The sequence below is a fragment of the Monodelphis domestica genome, chromosome 1 (assembly GCF_027887165.1).
Source record: "Monodelphis domestica isolate mMonDom1 chromosome 1, mMonDom1.pri, whole genome shotgun sequence".
In the NCBI taxonomy this organism is placed as follows: Eukaryota; Metazoa; Chordata; class Mammalia; order Didelphimorphia; family Didelphidae; genus Monodelphis; species Monodelphis domestica.
The window spans coordinates 114,733,458-114,753,149 of record NC_077227.1 but is presented as its reverse complement, the minus strand read 5'-3'; the positions used below and the strand labels follow the sequence as shown (position 1 = coordinate 114,753,149).

The 19,692-nt window shown below is 38.8% G+C and overlaps 1 protein-coding gene across 4 annotated transcripts in view; it reads right to left on the bottom strand.

Moving 5' to 3' along the window:
- Positions 1-1,700: 1,700 nt before the first annotated feature.
- The window catches only part of ARMH3 (armadillo like helical domain containing 3), a 232,757-nt gene continuing 214,765 nt past the window's right edge, over positions 1,701-19,692 (bottom strand). For all 4 annotated transcript variants that reach the window (XM_007479128.3, XM_007479127.3, XM_001379099.4 and 1 more), the window contains 2 exons: positions 8,594-8,710; positions 1,701-2,482 (listed from right to left, as the gene is read on the bottom strand). In XM_007479128.3, coding sequence (XP_007479190.1) covers positions 2,390-2,482; positions 8,594-8,710 — 210 coding nt within the window. In that variant the 3' untranslated portion in view covers positions 1,701-2,389. The remainder of the gene's footprint in view (positions 2,483-8,593; positions 8,711-19,692) is intronic.

Below are 19,692 nucleotides of genomic sequence, written 5' to 3'. Positions count from 1 at the left end.
CCAGGGATTCTGGGGTGGGGGGGGGGGGGAGTTGGGAGGGCCAGAAAAGGGAGCTGCAAGTAGGAAAGAGGGGGCAATGGTGGCATGGGGTCCTACTCTCTGCCACTATGAGAGGCCAGACCACCCTAGTTGATGTGGTCACCTTAGCCCTTAAATAGGAGGGGAGAGAGAGAGAGAGAGAGAGACAGAGAGAGAGACAGAGAGACAGAGAGACAGAGACAGAGAGAGATAGAGACAGAGACAGACAGAGACAGACAGACAGAGACAGGGAGGGAGGGAGACAGAGATGGAAGGAGGGAAAGAGATACAGAGGGAGACACAGAGAGACAGACAGACAGACAGACAGACAGACAGACAGACAGACAGACAGAGACAGAGACTCTCTATTAGCATATTCTTGCAGCATCTGATCTTTACTATTGGAAACAATGAAGTTTTCCTCCCTTGAAGTTAAGCCAGTGACCAGAACCCTGAAAGCCCCAACTCCTCAGCTACTGGAGTCATCATTGGTAGATTTTACTTACCCTTAGCACCAAAGGCCCCTATTCCCATTGATCCCATACACATTTGAGCACCCAACAGGTTTTTTTCCCAAAGAGGGCTGATATTCCCCCCCTCCCCAAGCAGAGGTGCCAATAGGAATTAATCTAAGAAGAGAAACTAACCTCCAAAGAACATCCCCCACCCTGTCTTCCAGGCCCTGGAACGGGGAGATGGGCTGTTTTAGGGCCTTGGGTAGCCAGGGGTAAGGGTGGGGAATGTAAATGTAAAGTGAGGAACAAAATAATCCTAGACTTCCAAACCATAACTCAGGGGTCAGAGTAGCAAGGGCAGGCTCTGTTAAGCATGGAATGTTAGTTCCTTATTTGCCATCTTCTTCCTCTGGATCTCCTCCCATTATGCTGGAGGAAAAAAAGAAATGTAAGCATCTCCCTTCTAGTCTTCCTTCCTAGATCACACCACAGGGTAATCATACAAGAAGGATCTAGCTAGCCATTAAGCCATGTTTTTTTCCAAAGCAGGATGAAAGATCTTGACTGGGGAGCACAGAAGTCAGTTCCTCACTTATACCTCTACATTCTGTCCTAATATATTTAGAAAGTGAGGGCATTCAGCTTAGTAACTACCAAAGAAAATGGCAGTATAGGACAAAAACTATCTAGGATTACTTTACCAGGGGCTAGAGAAAGAAAAGGGGCAGGGAGGAGGGATAGGAACAGGTCTGGTGATGTTATAAGAACTGATTAAATTTCTCTAAGGGCTGGGAGATTTTCATCTTTTCCCCTTTGCCCACTGCCATCACTCTTCTAATCCTCAAATATTTCTGGCCTAGAGCTGAGGTAGAAAGGAGTCTGCGTAGTTCACACTAAGGCTCGTTACATTTCCTCCAATCTGATGTTGAAGAGGTATTGTCCAAAGAGTCCTTGGGCTTGAAAGATGCAGGTGCTATCCCTTGTATACACCCCTTCTCTGCCAGGGTCTCTATCTCTGTCTCTCTCTCCTGCTGTTAGATCACAGCAGGAACAGATCCCTCCCCAGAGGAATTTCTCAGCCAAGTTGGATGTAAACAACAGACGGGCAGTGGGGGAAGGAGCACGTGTCAAACACATGGGTGGCATAAGGCACTGTTTTAGGAGGGGGTCCTGGGTAAGTGACTGCTAGAGCAGAGGGGAAGAGAGAAAAAAGAAGAACCTAAGGGATTCAGAAAACCTCTCAATGTTTATTTCACATCCACAACCTAAAGACACAGAGTTTAAAACAGATTAAAAAACAAAAAAAACCTAAGTAGTGACCATAATATGCTGCTGGGCAATAGCCTGGCTGGTGGGGGTGGGGTTCCAGCCCCCAAATCATGGCATAGCCTAGGAATTCAGAGAAAGACTCTAGGCCTCACTTCCCCCAGCAACAATCCCCAGGATAGGGAAATGGTACTGCCAAACCCTTAAGCCAGGAGATCTCAGCCTCAGGACAGAAGGAAACAAGATCCTTTCCCTCCCCAATCCAGAAAGAGGAAGCCGGTTCCTCAATTATGTGCCTCTGCACTGTAGTAGAGCCCATCGGTCTCCACTGGCCAGTGTATCTCAGCACCAAATCTCAGCCATACCACCCCTTCATATTTGAGACCCCAACCCTGGAAGCATCCCTCTTTCTGGAGTCCGTCCCTCCCTCCCTCCCACTAAATTACATTATTGCCCTGCCTGCCCCCATGCCAAACTCCACTGGCATCTAGGTGGTCTGGAAAGAAGATTGGTGTTCCAATTCTCCCTCTAGCTTCAATGGCAGAAGGGGTGGTCTCTTTTTTTCAACCCTGAACCCTCAGGGAAAGAGCTCAGCCTAGGGGTTTTCCAGGGGGAAAGGACAATTAAGGAGTGGTTTTCTCAACACAGTTTCAAGAGATGGTGGAGAATTCCTTCAGCAGAACCTCTTGGCTCAGGGTATGGAATGCAAGGTTCCTCCGAACATTGGTACTGATAGACCGGACCTGGGAAGTAGAAGAATGAAGAGAACCATAATTACACAGGGAGGTGAGATTAGGAGTAGAAAGAAGGGGGCAGTGGTGGGATGGGACCTTGGTAGCAGTTCCAACTTTTCACAGCTTTTGGGAAAGTTTTCTTTCTAAATTAACCAGTGAAACTGCTCTTCAAGGGGCAATGGACACAAATACAACATAGTGTGATGGAAAGAGCATTGGTTTTCGAATCAAAGAACCTGAATTCAAATCCTGAATGTTACTACATGTGTGACATGTGGCAAGTTACTTAGCTTCTGTGAGTCTGTTTACTCACCTATAAAATGAGGGCATTTGACTAGATGATGATCTTTCCAGCTCTAATGCTAAAAGACTGAAAACAGTAGAAGGAAAAGAAAAAGGAGGAAGATTTCAATGTATAAGAACAGCACTAAGGCCCAGACTATTGGAGAGATCAAATATGGACAGAAAAGGCAGATGCTGGGTCTTCTTCACTTTTCTATCCAGCTGTGCTGGGAAGAACTGAGATCTAAGGGAAAAGTGAAATTGGATCCAGTTTCAGTAAATAAAAGAATCTAATTCTGAGGTTTTTTTCTTTCTAGTCATGGTTCTTAGCTTCCTTTTTGATTTTTGATGAAGGAAGTATTTGGAGAGAGGGAGCGGACTGAGGAAGATTAGGGATTACCTATCTCCTTACTACTTTAGGAAAGTTGAGGCTACTATAGCTGGCCAAACCTCAACTAAAAGGTAAGAGAAGAAGACTAGTTACTGGGAGGTTAAGCCAAGGATGCTGCTGAGCTCATAAATATCTGGGCTCTAGAACTCTATAATCTGGGAACCAGGGGCAGCTGAGCAGGTCTCTGGGACAAGAATGAAGAGAAAGGACCATATGAGTATCTTCTGGCTAGAGAAGGTTATATATTGGATCAAAGTAGAAATTGCTGAATCCCAAGAAGAAAAAACAAAACTACAGAAGAAGCTATGAGGGCCAGTATCCTCCCCATCATGGGAACTGAACAAGTGTGTATATGTTGGGGCTAAAGGGGATGGATGGGAAGGCAATGGCCAGGGAACAGATATTCCTTCTTTAATTCTATAGATAGGCATACTTACAAGAAGTGCAAGAATTATCCAGCAGAGAGAAAGAGGGCAGAAATCTCCACTGGCATAAGGTATACCTTTCCCTAATCTGGGACAGAGGTCATGAGGGCTTCAGCCTCTAATGGAAAGAGGAATCACTGATAAGACCTTGGCAAACCTAGCCACAATTCCTCAGTGGAAAAGGGTACCACATTCCAGTGAGTTTGCCTCTAATTCCTGCGTGGTTGAGGTAGCTCTTAATGAAGTTGTCAAAATGGGAGTCAGGAAAAGGCAAAAAAGCAGGCAGCTCAAGCTCATTAGCTCCAAACAAGAAAAATCTAACTTCATTTCCCATCTGATGGTAGGGAAAATGGCTCTGGAAGGAGTAGGACTTTTTCAATGCAATCACCAAAGAGACCTGACATAGCTCTATTAGCTCTTCCCCCTTCACATCCCTCACCCTCAACACACGTCTCCTCCTTCTCCAAGAGGCTCGGAGACCAAATTACAAGGAGCTCAACCTCACAAGGGGTCAGTATTCCTGTTTTAGGCCAGGTACAAATAAATATCTTTACCAAGGACTTGGAAAATGCAGAGGAAAAAGCTAGGGAAAGGAAAAGGAGATGGAACTTGGAGCTGAGGAAAATTCTATTGCAGAGAAAGGGAGAGATAGAGCCACTATGGTAGTGATAGGAAACAACACAGTTTACAAACTTCTAAATTGATCTAGAAAATGCAACAAACCAAATTCTGATTGGAGAAAATTCAGAAAAAAGTCACAGTGTGAGGCTGTGTACCAGGACAAAAGGAGGTTTTAGACCCACACCAAGGAAACCCTAGACCACATTGGGGTACTGCAATGGAGACTAGTGTCAAGAGGCAGTTTTGTTGTCCATTAGCCAGGCTGGGTCTCAGATCTTGAGCAGAAGGAGAAGGGTATATATTTAGGGCAGTATTGTTTCTGATAGGGAAACCCTGGGCAGTGTCCTGAGAAAGGAAAAAGGTCAAAGGCCGGATGCAGTGACAGTGGTAGTGGTATGGCTAAGACCTCAGACCCAAAGCAGGGTTTCACTTACAAAATCTAACCAAGCATGCAGAAGAACAACTAGGGTGGAATTCTTAGACCAAAGAGGAAACTAGAATTCTGCCACTCTGAGCTAACAGTGATTTCTAGTTGGCTCCAGAGGTCAAACCAGGAGGGCAGTGATCAGACTTTGTTCTGGATCAGCCCACTGTTAGGAACCCTTAAAGCTTGACCCTGAGATGTCAGAAATGACACAATACCCAATATACCAAGGAAGCAACAACATGGACTACCTATACCTTCCTTACAAAGTATACAAAGCCCAGCCCCAACATCAAGTTCAAAGTAGGCTGGAAAAATTGGTGAAATAAAAAGAACCTCCACCATAATGAGCTATGATGGTGGCAACTATGCTCAAGACAAAAGTTAAAATCAGAAAAACTCCAAAGCATCTATGAACATTGCCTCAGAGGAAAAAAAAATGGTGAGAGCACAAACACAAGAAGAATTCCTGGAAGAAATGAAGTCAGAGAATTAAAATGTTTTTATAAATGAGATGAGTGTTTGAGGGAAAAAACTGGAAAAGAAATGAGAGAGGGAAGCTGGGTGGCTCAGTGGAGAGAGAGCTAGGCCTAGAGATGAGAAGTCCTAAATTCAAATATGGCCTCAGACAATTCCTAACTTTGTGAACATGAGCAAATCACTTAACCGTAATTGCCTACCCCTTACTGCTCTTCTGCCTTAGAATCAACACAAAGTTTTGATTCTAAAATGGAAGGTAAAGTTTAAAAAGGAAAAGAGAAAAGAAATGAGAACTATAGGAGATGTAATTGGAAAGGGAATTAACAGCATAGCACAAGAGGTAAAAAAATCTGCCCAAGCAATAAATTCTATGGAAATTTGAATGGATCAAGTAGAAGCCAAAGACAATGGGCACTTTAAGTAGGTGGCTTAGTGGATAGGAAACCAGGCCTAAAGATGGTAGATCCTGGGTTCAAATGTGACCTCAGTCACTTCCTAAATGTGTGATTCTTAACCCCAATTACCTAGCTCTTATCAGCTCTGCTTTGGAACTGATACTTAGTATTGATTCTAAGAAACTGATACTTAGTATTGATTCTAAGAAAGAAGATAAGGATTAAAAAAAAAAAAGAGGTCAATGCTACCATGAGGCAACAAGAAAGATTTAAACAAAGTTCAAAGGCTAAAAAAAAATGGAAAAAATTAAAGGTAGATCTCTAGATACCTTAACAGCAAAATATATTGTACTTGATAAGAAATAGGAGGGAAAGGGTAGAAAGGGGAATTAGAAGAAGGACAGATTAAAAAGGGAATTAGTCCCAAGCAAAACAAATTCTAAGGATGCACCAAAGTAGTTATAGCTCTTTCTGAGGTGGTAAAGAATGGGAATATGAAAGGTTGGACATAAAATGGGGATGGCTGAAAAAGCTTTGTATATAAATGTGACAATACTATTGTGCTGAACTCTTATCAGTGTAATAATGATCAACCAAGATCCCAGAGGCCTAATGATGAAACATGTGCCCCACTTCCTGATAGAGGCAAAGGACTCAGAGTGCAGAATGAGACAAATAGTTTTTAGTACATGATCAATATGAAAAGTTGTTTTGATTGACTATACAAGTGTGTAATGAGTTTGTTTTCTTGTGTTCTCGATGTTTTGTGTGTGTGTGTGTGGGGTAAAATTGAGATTTGAACTCTGGACTTCAGTCCCCACAAGCCCTTGCTCCACTTCCCCAAAATGCTTTGTAATCCCATGGAATTCTGAGGTGGGCGAGATCGAGAAGGTACTTAAGCTGATTGCAAAGGCTTTTGAGCTCTCTCTCTTTTTGGACTTCTGTTTTGGAGCAGATGTGGCTCTTTCCATAATGTAGGTGAGGTCTTGTCTAGGCCTCTGGCCTAGGCACGTTTTCCTTATCCTGTATTTTCTTTAATCCTTAATCTTCAATAAACCTCATAAAAATATAATACTCCTTGCAGAGAGAAACTAATTTCTACCTGCCTCAGTCTCCTCATATTCCTAAATTTTAACTGTTACAGTGTGTGTAAGACAGTCAGAAGGTTGATTATGGCTGATTAAAACAAAATAAAGATGAAAAGAAAAGAAAACTTGGGAATTATGAACAACACAATGATCAACCACAATTCCTGAGGCCTCATGATGAAACATGCTGCCCATCTCCTGATAAAGGTGATGGACTCAGTACAGATTGAGCCCAATGAAATGGTCAATGAAAAACTTTGTTTTTGCTTAACTAAACAGGCTTGTAACAGGGGTTGGGTTTTTCTTGCCTCCTCAGTGGTGGGGTAGAGAGGGTGAGCCAGAACTGGAAGGGAGAAAAGAGTGATCTTTACTTGAAAATGAAATGAAATTTAACCTTGGGAAAAAAAGAATGGTAAAGAAGTCATTGGAGATGTGCCAGTCTTAGCTATGCACAGAGTATAGAGAAGTATAATATAATTATGGATAGAAGAGCTATAATGAAAATGAAAGTCTCCTGAGAATGGCCATGAATACAGAGGAAGAGGAGATACACAATCTGGTTAGTCAGGGCAAAGCCTTACTCTTTGTCAGAGACAGCTATGACTGACAGGATGGAGTAGAATGATGAAAAAGGGCCCACGGACCCTTTGGTGGCTTTAGTGTGAGGACCTCAGAGAAAGAGAGTTATCTCAGAGTTCAACATGGGATGTTTTTGAGAGAGGGGAAGGTAGTACTACAGATTTTTACAAAAATGATTAGGTAAGAAAGTGAAGACTAAAAATACTGTTGGCATCTCTAGGGCTGAAACAGGAATGCAAAGCCCCTTTCCCCTTCCAGAGCCTCTCCCTCCTCTAAAACTAGTGGAGAAACTTCTCTTTTTTAACCTTTCTGTACACAAGGTTTGATCCTAAAAGTTTAAGGTAAAGTTTGAGGCTGGTCTTTCACTATTGACTCTCAGGACCTAAGAGTCCTGAGATGGTGAAAAGAACACTGGACATGGAGTTAGAGGATCTGTATTCAAATTCTGCTTCTATCTCTTATGACCTCTATGACTTTGGTCAAGTCTCTAGGCCTCAGTTTGCTCCTATGTAAAATGAAGGTATTGTACAAGAAGGTCTGTGTTTTCTATTCAACATTAAATCTGTGATCCTATAGTTTTATGGGTTGCCAAAAATGACTTCCCCATTAATACAATGGCATGATCTGTTTTTTTGGGTTTACTGCTTTTATGATGGTAAATTTAGAACCACAGTTACAACTAGGAATTCTTTTGCCTGGAGAAAATCTTGTTGAATAAGAGAAGGTGGTGTGCCCAGTTCTTCCAGGGCACAGTTAGCACAGGTGGCTTATTCCTTGGAGCCCAGGCTGTATTCCTATGACACAACTGATTAGTCCTTATTCAACACCCTAACACTCTGTTGTATGATTTTGAGAAGGGATGCAGGCGCTTCACCAGACTGCCAAATTGGGCCCATGATATAATCAAGGTGAAGAATCCACCACATCCCTATCAGATTCTTTCCTTCCACAAGGAACTGCAGCTAAGTCACAGCAGATTATGTTGAGATTCACTGGGTGTCAATTCAAGTGATTCTAGTTCTGAGAAATTCACCAGGGAGAAAAGAAGAGAGTTGACTGGTCTTGGGGTCTCCATCCAATTGGCAAACCAGTTAGGCATCCAGAAAAATTGAGAGAATAAGTCCTTGCCAGCCCTGGCCCTTCAGGAGCCACCATGGCTAGGAAATAAGATCCACAGCAGGAAGAGAGAGAATGCCAGGAAGGTGTAGTAGACAGTATCCCTAGGTTTCTTCACAGAGCTCATCAAAGAGCTTTGTGCTTCAGTTTCCTCATCTATAAAATGAAGATAATATAAGCTCCTACCTCCCAGAGTTGTTGTGAGACTCAAATGAAGTAAAATTTGCTTAGCACAGTGCCTGGCCCGTAGTTGTAAGTGCTATATAAATGTTAGGTATTATCATCCTTATAGCTATTGAGGCAATTAAAGGTTACTTACCAACTCTTTGAAGAAGGCAGCTTCTTTGTGTTGCTCAGAGTACCGTTCATATTGATCTAGTCCATCCTGCAGCTTCAGGGTTAGTGTGTCATAGTTGGCTCGGACCACCTCTAAAACCTGGAGGGGAATGGGCAACAACAGAGGTCATACCACATGCAGCCTGGGCATTCATGTCCATGCCTCTTTCCTATTCATCCTGAGAGAATTCAATGGGGAATGGGGCCCCTGAATCAGGTACCAAATGGCATCAGACTAGGCCCTAGTTCAGGCTCCTTCACACATCTAAGGCCAAGAGTGTTTATGGGGGCTAGAACCCTTGGACCCTTGAGTCATGCATTAGTAGACATCAGCCTAGGCCCCAGTCCAGGTGCCTGTACATATCCAAGGCCAAGGGCACTTATGGGAACTGGAATCCCTAAGTACCAAGCCCTGGTCCAAGGGCAGGGGCACTTATCAAGAAAGCTGGCTTTCTCCAATGAACGTCCATTGGGAAATTCCTGCCTGTGTAGGTACCCAAGGGTATCTGCCCATCTCCTTTAGCTTAGCCTAGGGAAGAGAGCAGAGGCATCTTAACTTTTTCTCTATAAAAATCCCATTTCTCACTACTCCAGAGAAGACATCTCCAATTCTGAAAAGCAGCAGCAGCTCCATTACCACCAGCCTGAGCCACCTTTCCCTGATAACTCTAATAAAAGTTTTGCTTGATATAAATAGAGCTTAAGTGACAATTTTTTTTGGAGCAAGATAGAACCTCAAATGAAACAAATTCAAATAGAAGAATGACAGGGAAATACCACTCTTCCATGTCCCAGGGCTATCATGTTTCTGTCAGTAATGGATCCAGGAATCCAAATCCCTTTTCATGGCCACTAACCAGAACAAATAATAGATAGGGGCAGAGAGAACAGTGGGGTTGCACACAGGTCAATATGGAGGTAGAGAGAGTAGAGAGTAGAGAGTGATTTCTGTGATTTCTCCAGTTAGCTTGCTCTAGCAATACTTTCTTTTTTTTTGTTTGTTTCTAGTTTATTTTCTTTTTCTAATATTAATTTTATTGGTTAATTAAGAAAATAATTTTCATGGTTACATGATTCATGTTCTTTCTCTCTCCTCTTCCCATGCCCCTCTCATAGCTAACATGCAATTCCACTGGGTTTTACATGTGTCATTGATCAAGACCTATTTCCATATTATTGATATTTGCACTAGGGTGATCGTTTAGAGTATATATCCCCAATCATATCCCCATCAACCCATGTGATCAAGCAGTTGTTTTTCTTCTGTGTTTCTGCTCCCACAATTCTTTCTTTGGATGTGAATAGGGTTCTTTCTCATAAGTCCCTCAGAAATGTTTTGGATCACTGCATTGCTGTCTAGCAATACTTTCTGATGACTCAATGAATATACTCCTCCTTGAATTGGTGGTGGGTATTTGCCTATTAGAGGTGGAGGCTGGGGGCGAGGGTAGTGAAGGAGATATAACCACTATTCTAGAGAAGTAGTTGGGACTGCACTAATATAATATGTAAGATTTACAGCAGTCAGGAGCCCTGGTTCTAGAGGGAGGTAGGAAAGGTACTAGGAGGAATCAGCTTTGAAATGGAAAAGAACAATATTGGATTGAAGCCTGCTGGGGAGATGTTGCATCTTCCCCATGAGCTTGTCCTGAGGCAAAATGTGATGAGGTCAAGATAGGGCGCTAGGCTAGGTGCCAGAGGTAGTTTATTAGCTCAAGGAAATTTTCCTAACATTATCAGATTAAGATTTAGATTCTTATATTTTGCAACCTGCCAATTCTGTGATCATTGAAGGTTTCTTGCTGCCAATTTTGCAAAAGTCCTATCTCCTTAATTTCCTCACTAAACCCTTTTAGTTTTTTCTTGCTAGAATTTTAGTCTTTAAAAAAATTTTTACATAGCCTTCATTTTTGAATATTTCCCTCTTCCTTCCCCTACCCATCAAAACTTCTCTTGTAACAAGGATATTTTATAACAAAGATTTAAAAAAGAAAAAAAAAGCAGTTCAGTAAAACTAACCAACATATCATTCCAGACTGATAGTATATATAATGATCGAAATCCAAAGTTCTCTGACTATGCAAAGAAGGAAGAGAAGATCAGTTTCTCATTTTTTTTTCATCTAAGGCCAACCCTGATCATTATAATTACACACGAACTCCATTTTTAACAAAGAATAAATAAAGCTGACAAGATAGCAACCTCACCTTATGGCATAGACTGTATTATACGTCCTTACTTCTCACGATTCTAGTGAGATAAAGGAGTTTCTCGTCAGTTTTCTAGTATCAGGTTACAATTCATCAGAAATTATTTTACCTTTGGCCATTTTCTTGCTATCCATTTGCCTGCTGCTGTAACTTCTAGAATATTGACCTTGCAACCCAACCCACCTCAAAACAAATCACACCTACCACTGCTACTTTCCCAGCAAGGGTGTAGCAATCAACTCCTCAATAGTTCCATCAGCCATCATTCCACAGGGATTTCCCAGGCCAAAATATTCCTCTAGGACTACCACAGTCTTATAAATATTATTCACCCTCACTAGTTATGCAAGTTACTTGATGGCTGGGACTACAATGATTTTTGCATTTGTAGCTCCAATGCTTAGCTAATAATTATAATAAAAATAATAAGAGATAGTAGTTTAATAGCTCATTAGGGGAAGCTAGGTGGCACATTAGATAGAGTGCCAGGCTTGAAATTCAAATCTGGCCTCAGATACTTTCTGGTGGTGTGACTATGGGCAAGTCACATAACCCTGTTTGCCTTAGTTCCTTATCTGTAAAATGATCTGGAGAAGTAAATGGCAAACCATTCCAGTACTGTGAGTTCAAATTTGGTTTCCGGCACTTGCCACTGGTGTGACCATAGACAAGTCCCTTACCCTTTTTGCCTGTTTCCTTATCTATAAAATGAAGTGGAGAAGGAAATGGCAAACCACTCCAGAATCTTTGCCAAGTTACTGGGTTCACAGAGAGATGGAAATATTTAAAAATGACTGAATTATATGTAACTCATTAAGGTTAACAAAGAGCTTTACATATGTCGTCTCATATCCTCACAACAGAAGTAGGGGCTATTAATTATTCCCATTTTGCAGATGAGTAAAACTGGGACAGAGAGGTTAAGTCAAGAGTCAGACAACTGAGTGTGTCTAAGGCAGGAACAGAATTTAGGTCTTCTTGACTTCTGAGTCGACTACTGACTTGTTCTACCTTACTCTGCATCAGATGATATGTCTAAATTCTTCCCCAGAATGGTTGGATCAGTTCACAACTCCACCAACAGTGCATCAGTTTATCTATTTTTCTACACCCCCTCCAATACTTTTAATTTTCCTTTCTTGTCATGTTGGCCAATATGACAGGTGTGAGGTTAATATCTCAGAATTGTTTTAATCTGCATTTCTCTAATTAATGGTGATTTAGAGCATTTTTCATTTGATTTATAGATAGCTTTGATTTCTTCTTAAGACTGAATATTCTTATCCTTTGACCATTTATAAATTGGGGAAGATGTGTTTTTTATAAATTTGACTGAGTTCCCTATAGATTTGAGAAATTAGACCTTTATCAGAGAATTCTACTGTAAAAAATTTCCTCCACTTTTCTTTTAATCTCAGCGGTGTTGATTTTGATTGTGCAAAACCTTTTAAATTTAATGTAATAAAAAATTTCCATTTTACTTCCTATGATTTTCTTTATCCTTTGTTTGGTAAAAAATTCTTCCATTATCCACAGATCTGACAGGTAAAATTTTTCATGATAGCCTAATTTGTTTATGATAACATTCTTTATATCTAAATCATATACCCATTTTGACCCTATCTTGGTACACAGTGTGAGATGTTGGTTCACATCTAGTTTCTGCCAAGCTGCTTTCCAGTTTTCTCAGCAATCTTTGTCAAATGAGTTCTTGTCTCCAAAGCTTGGATTTTTGGATTTATCAAACATTTGATTACTAAGATAACTTAACACTGTGCATCGTGTACCTAATCTATTCCACTGACCACTATTTCTTAGGCAGTACTAGTTTTCATGATTACTACTTTGTAATAATTTGAAATTTGGTACTGTTAAGATGCCTCCCTTCACACTTTCCCCCCGATTCCCTTGTATTCTTGACCTCTGGTTTTCCAGATCAATTGTTATTTTTCCTAGATCTATAACATTTATTTTGATATTTTGATGGGGATGGCACTTAATGAATAAATTAATTTAGGTAGAATTGTCATTTTTATTATGTTGGCTGGGCCTGATCATGAACAATTTCTGCAATTGGTTAGATCTGTCTTTATTTGTGTGAAAAGTATTCTTTAATTGTGGTCATATATTTTCTGGGTTTGTCTTGGCAAGCAGACTCTCAAGTATTTTATATTGTTTACAGTTATTTTTAATGGAATTTCTCTTTCTAGCTCCTCCTGATGGACTTTATTGGTATAGGTATACACACACACACACACACACACACACACACACACACACACACACACATATACATATGTATATATATAAATGCTGATGATTTATGTGGATTATTTTACACCTTGTTATTTTGCTAAAGTTGTTAATTATTTAAAACAGTTTTGTAGTTGATTCTTTAGGCTTCTCTAAATATATCATCATATCATATACAAAGAGTGATAGTTATGTTTCCTCATTGCCTATTCTAATTCCTTCAGTTATTTTTTCTTCTCATTGCCATAGTTAGCATTTCTAGTACAATACTGAATAACAGTCCTGATAATGGGCATCTTTGCTTCATCCCTGATCTTAAATGAGAAAGCTTCTAGTAGGTCCCTTTAGAGATAATGCTGACAGATGGTTTTAGATAAAAATTACTTACCATTTTAAGGGAAAAAATTTTTTTCCTTATGCTTTCTAGTTTTTTTTTTAAGAAGAAAGAGTGTTATAATTTGTCAAAAGCTTTTTCTGTACCTATTAAATAATATTATGTTTTTTGTTGTTTTTGTTATTGATATGGTCAATTATACTGATAGTTTCCCTAATACTGAACATTGAATTTCTAGTATAAAGCCCAACTGGTTATAGTGTCTGAACTTTATGATAAAATGCAAGGAATTTGGAAGGGACTCCTTGGCTTATTTTTCCTAATAGTTTAAACAGTATTGGAATTATCCAACTGTTCTTTAAATGTTTGGCAGAATTCACTTGTGAATCCCATCTAGTTCTAGGGATTTGTTCTTAGGGAGCTCACTGATGGCTTGTTCAATTCTTTTTCTAATGTAGGGTTATTTAAGTATTCAATTTCCTCTTTTTTTAATCTGAACAATTTCTATTTTTGTAAATATTCACCCATTTCATTAGATTGCCAGACTTACTGACATATAATTGGGCAAAAAATTCCTAATAAATTGCTTTAATTTCATCTTCATTGGTACTATATTCACTCTTTTAATTTTTGATATTAGTAATTTGGTTTTATTCTTTATTTTTTTTAATAAAATTAACCAATGATTTATTTACCCTTTTCCCATAAAACCTGCTCTTAGTTTTATTAGTTCAAAGGTTTTTTAGTTTCAATTTTTGTCAATTGTTCTTTTGCTAGTTTTTCAATTTTTGTGTTTAATTGGGGGATTTTAATTAGTTGTTGTTCTAGTTTTTTTAATTACATGACCAATTGGTTGATTTATGCTTTGGCTACATCCTACAAATTTTGATATGCTGTCTCATCATTCTCTTTAATGAAATTAGTGCTACTGTGATTTGATCTTTGACCCACTTATTAGGTTAGTTTCCAATTAATTTTTAAGTTGTTTCCATGTCCCTTTAATAAATATAATTTTTATTGCATTAGGTCTGAAAAAGAATGCATTTAATAGTTCTGCTTTTCTGTATTTGTTTGTGAGGTCTTTATGCCCTAATCCATGCCAACTTTTTGAGAAGCTGACACAATTTTGTGAAGCTTATATAGCTCAGAAAAAAGTATATTCCTTTTTTAATCTCATTCAATTTTCTCTAGAGGTCTAACATATCTAACTTGTCTAAAACTCTATTCATCTTCTTAAATTCTTTTTTTTTAATTTTATAGTATTTTATTTGATCATTTCCATGCATTATTCATTAAAGACAAAGATAATTTTCTTTTCTTCCCCCCCACCCCCGGTAGCCGACGCGTGATTCCACTGGGTATCACATGTGTTCTTGATTCGAACCCATTGCCATGTTGTTAATATTTGCATTAGAGTGTTCGTTTAGAGTCTCTCCTCTGTCATGTCCCCTCAACCACTGTAGTCAGGCAGTTGCTTTTCCTCGGTGTTTCTATTCCCACAGTTTGTCCTCTGCTTATGGATAGTGTTTTTTCTCCTAGATCCCTGCAGATTGTTCAGGGACATTACACCGCCACTAATGGAGAAGTCCATTACATTCGATTATACCACAGTGTGTTTGTCTCTGTGTACAATGTTCTCCTGGTTCTGCTCCTATCCCTCTGCATCACTTCCTGGAGGTCGTTCCAGTCTCCATGGAATTCCTCCACTTTATTATTCCTTTTTGCACAATAATATTCCATCACCAACATATACCACAATTTGTTCAGCCATTCCCCAATTGATGGGCATCCCCTCGTTTTCCAATTTTTGGCCACCACAAAGAGCGCAGCTATGAATATTTTTGTACAAGTCTTTTTGTCCATTATCTCTTTGGGGTACAGACCCAGCAGTGCTATGGCTGGATCAAAGGGTAGACATTCTTTTATTGCCCTTTGTGCATAGTTCCAAATTGCCCTCCAGAATGGTTGGATCAGTTCACAACTCCACCAGCAATGAATTAATGTCCTGACTTTGCCACATCCCCTCCAGCATTCATTACTTTCCATAGCTGTCATGTTAGCCAATCTGCTAGGTGTGAAGTGATACCTCAGAGTTGTTTTGATTTGCATCTCTCTGATTATAAGAGATGTAGAGCACTTCTTCATGTGCTTATTAATAGTTTTGATTTCTTTATCTGAAAACTGCCTATCCATGTCCCTTGCCCATTTATCAATTGGGGAATGGCTTGATTTTTTGTATAATTGATTTAGCTCTTTATAAATTTGAGTAATTAAACCTTTGTCAGAGGTTTTTATGAAGATTTTTTCCCAATTTGTTGTTTTCCTTCTGATTTTAGTTACATTGGTTTTGTTTGTACAAAAGCTTTTTAATTTGATGTAGTTGAAATTATTTATTTTACATCTTGTGATTCTTTCTATGTCTTGCTTGGTTTTAAAGTCTTTCCCCTCCCAAAGGTCTGACATGTATACTATTCTGTGTTTACCCAATTTACTTCTTTATGTTTAAGTCTTTCACCCATTTTGAATTTATCTTGGTGTAGGGTGTGAGGTGTTGATCAATTCCTAATCTCTCCCACACTGTCTTCCAATTTTCCCCAGCAGTTTTTATCGAATAGTGGATTTTTGTCCCAAAACCTGGGATCTTTGGGTTTATCGTATATTGTCTTGCTGAGGTCGTTTGCCCCCAGTCTATTCCACTGATCCTCCTTTCTGTCTCTTAGCCAGTACCAAATTGTTTTGATGACTGCTGCTTTGTAATATAGTTTGAGGTCTGGGACTGCAAGGCCCCCCTCATTTGTGTTTTTTTTTTCATTATTTCCCTGGATATCCTTGATCTTTTGTTCTTCCAAATGAACTTTGTTATGGTTTTTTCTAAATCAGTAAAGAAATTTTTTGGGAGTTCCATGGGTATGGCACTAAATAGATAAATAAGTTTGGGTAGGATGGTCATTTTTATTATATTGGCTCGTCCTATCCATGAGCAGTTAATGTTTTTCCAATTGCTCAAGTCTAGTTTTAGTTGTGTGGTGAGTGTTTTGTAGTTATGTTCATATAGTTCCTGTGTTTGTCTCAGGAGATAGATTCCTAGGTATTTTATTTTGTCTAAGATGATTTTGAATGGGATTTCTCTTTCTAGTTCTTGCTGCTGAGCTGTGTTGGAGATATATAGAAAAGCTGATGACTTATGTGGGTTTATTTTTTATCCTGCAACTTTGCTAAAGTTGTTGATTATTTCAATTAGCTTTTTGGTTGAATCTCTAGGATTCTTTAAGTAGACCATCATATCATCTGCAAAGAGTGATAACTTGGTCTCCTCCTTGCCTATTTTGATGCCTTCAATTTCTTTTTCTTCTCTAATTGCTACTGCTAGTGTTTCTAGTACAATGTCAAATAGTAGAGGTGATAATGGGCATCCTTGTTTCACTCCTGATCTTATTGGGAATGCATCTAGTTTATCCCAATTGCAGATGATATTAGCTGATGGTTTTAGATATATACTGTTTATTATTTTTAGGAATGTCCCTTCTATTCCTATGCTTTCTAGTGTTTTTAATAGGAATGGGTGTTGTATTTTATCAAAGGCTTTTTCTGCATCTATTGAGATAATCATGTGGTTCTTGTTGGTTTGCTTGTTGATGTGGTCAATTATGTGGATGGTTTTCCTAATATTGAACCAGCCCTGCATCCCTGGTATAAATCCTACTTGATCATGGTGGATGACCCTTCTGATCACTTGCTGGAGTCTTTTTGCTAGTAGCCTATTTAAGATTTTTGCATCTATATTCATTAGGGAGATTGGTCTGTAGTTTTCTTTCTCAGTTTTTGACCTGCCTGGTTTTGGAATCAGTACCATGTTTGTGTCATAAAAGGAGTCTGGTAGAACTCCCTCTTTGCTTATTATGTCAAATAGTTTGTATAGTATTGGGATTAATTGTTCTCTGAATGTTTGATAGAATTCACTGGTGAATCCATCAGGCCCTGGGGATTTTTTCTTAGGAAGTTCTTTGATGGCTTGTTGGATTTCATTTTCTGATATGGGATTATTTAAGAATTCTATTTCTTCTTCTGTTAGTCTAGGCAGTTTGTATTTTTGTATATATTCATCCATATCACTTAAATTGGTATATTTATTGCCATATAATTGGGCAAAGTAGTTTTTAATGATTGCCTTAATTTCCTCTTCATCAGAGGTGATGTCCCCCTTTTCATCTTTGATGCTGTTAATTTGCTTTACTTCCTTCCTTTTTTTAATTAGATTGACCAGTACTTTGTCTATTTTGTTTGTTTTTTCAAAGTACCAGCTTCTTGTCTTATTTATTAAATCAATAGTTCTATCACTTTCGATTTTATTAATTTCTCCCTTAATTTTTAGGATTTCTAGTTTGGTTTTCTGCTGGGGGTTTTTAATTTGGTCACTTTCGAGTTTTTTTATTTGCATTTCCAATTGATTGATCTCTGCTCTCCCTAGTTTGTTAATATATGCCCTCAGGGATATGAATTTACCTCTGATTACCGCTTTGGCTGCATCCCAAAAGGTTTGAAAGGATGTCTCATCATTGTCATTTTCCTCGATGAAATTATTAATTGTTTCTATGATTTCTTCTCTAACTAAATGACTTTGGAGTATCATATTGTTTAGTTTCCAATTAGTTCTTGATTTGGTTTTCCATGTACTATTACTGATCATTATTTTTATTGCCTTGTGGTCTGAAAAGGCTGCATTTATTATTTCTGCTTTTCTGCATTTGTGTGCCATGTTTCTGTGACCTAATGTATGGTCAATCTTTGTGAATGTGCCATGTGGTGCTGAGAAGAAGGTGTATTCCTTTTTATCCCTATTTATTTTTCTCCATATGTCTATTAATTCTAATTTTTCTAAGATTTCATTCACTTCTTTTACCTCTTTCTTATTTATTTTTTGATTTGATTTATCTAAATTTGATAATGGTTGGTTCAAGTCTCCCACTAATATGGTTTTACTGTCTATTTCTTCCTTCAATTCTCCTAGTTTCTCCATTAGAAATTTGGGTGCTATATTACTTGGTGCATACATGTTGATTAGTGATATTTCCTCATTATCTAAAGTCCCCTTTAACAAAATATAATTACCTTCCCTATCCCTTTTGATCAGGTCTATTTTTGCTTTGGCTTTATCAGATATCATGATTGTCACTCCTGCCTTCTTTCTGTCAGTTGAGGCCCAGAAGGTCTTACTCCATCCTTTAATTCTGACCTTGTGGGTGTCTACCCGCCTCATATGTGTTTCTTGGAGACAACATATGGTAGGGTTTTGGATTCTAATCCATTCTTCTATTCGTCTATGCTTTATGGGTGAGTTCATCCTATTCACGTTCAACTTTATGACTGTCACTTGTGGATTCCCTGGCATTTTGATATCCTTCCCTAATTCTAACCTTTCTTCTTCAGCTCTACCTTTTAGTCCAGTGATTTACTTTAAATCAGCCCCCTTGTATTTCCATTTCTACCCCCCTCCCTTCTTATTCCCTCCCTTATTTTCCCCTGTAGTCTTTTTAAAATTCCCCCCCCCACCCTCTCCCTCCCTTGTACTGCTTCCCTCCCCACCAGTCTGTTTTTTACCCTTCTACTCCCCTATAGGGCGCAAATCTATTCTCTTCCCCAATGGATTGGATTGTTCTTCCCTCTTTGGGTCAGTTTCAAAGTACGTAAGAGGTGAGTATTTCCTATCTCCAACCTCTTTACCCTTCCAGTGTATAGATGTTCTCCCCCCTCCCGCCATGAGCTTCTTTGTGACATATAAATTTACCCCCATTTGTTTCTTTTCCCATTTCTTTTAGTCATAACCTCTTTTCTTTTTTAGCTTTAGTCATGTATATATATATATATACACATGTATATGTATTTATGCATGCATATATCTATATACCTATTTATGTCTTGTCCTTTCCTTCTATACAGTTTGTCACTGTTCCCTCTGAGTGTAGTTCTTCTAGCTGCTTAGGTGATAGCAACAGTTTTTAAGAGTTGCCAATGACCTCTTTTCTTATAGGGATACATATCATTTTAACTTATTTAGTCTCTTAAAAAAAACTTTTTTGTTGTTGTTTTCCCCCTCTTTTTAAATTACCTTTTGATGATTCTATCTTCTTAAATTCTTTTAAAATTTATTTTATAGTTATATTTATCTAGTTCTGAGAGAGTAAAGTTGAAGTCCCCTAGTAGTATTGTTTTACTCTCTATTCCATCCTGTTACTCATTTAACTTTTCCTTTAAGTATTTGGATGCTATACCACTTGGTGTATATTT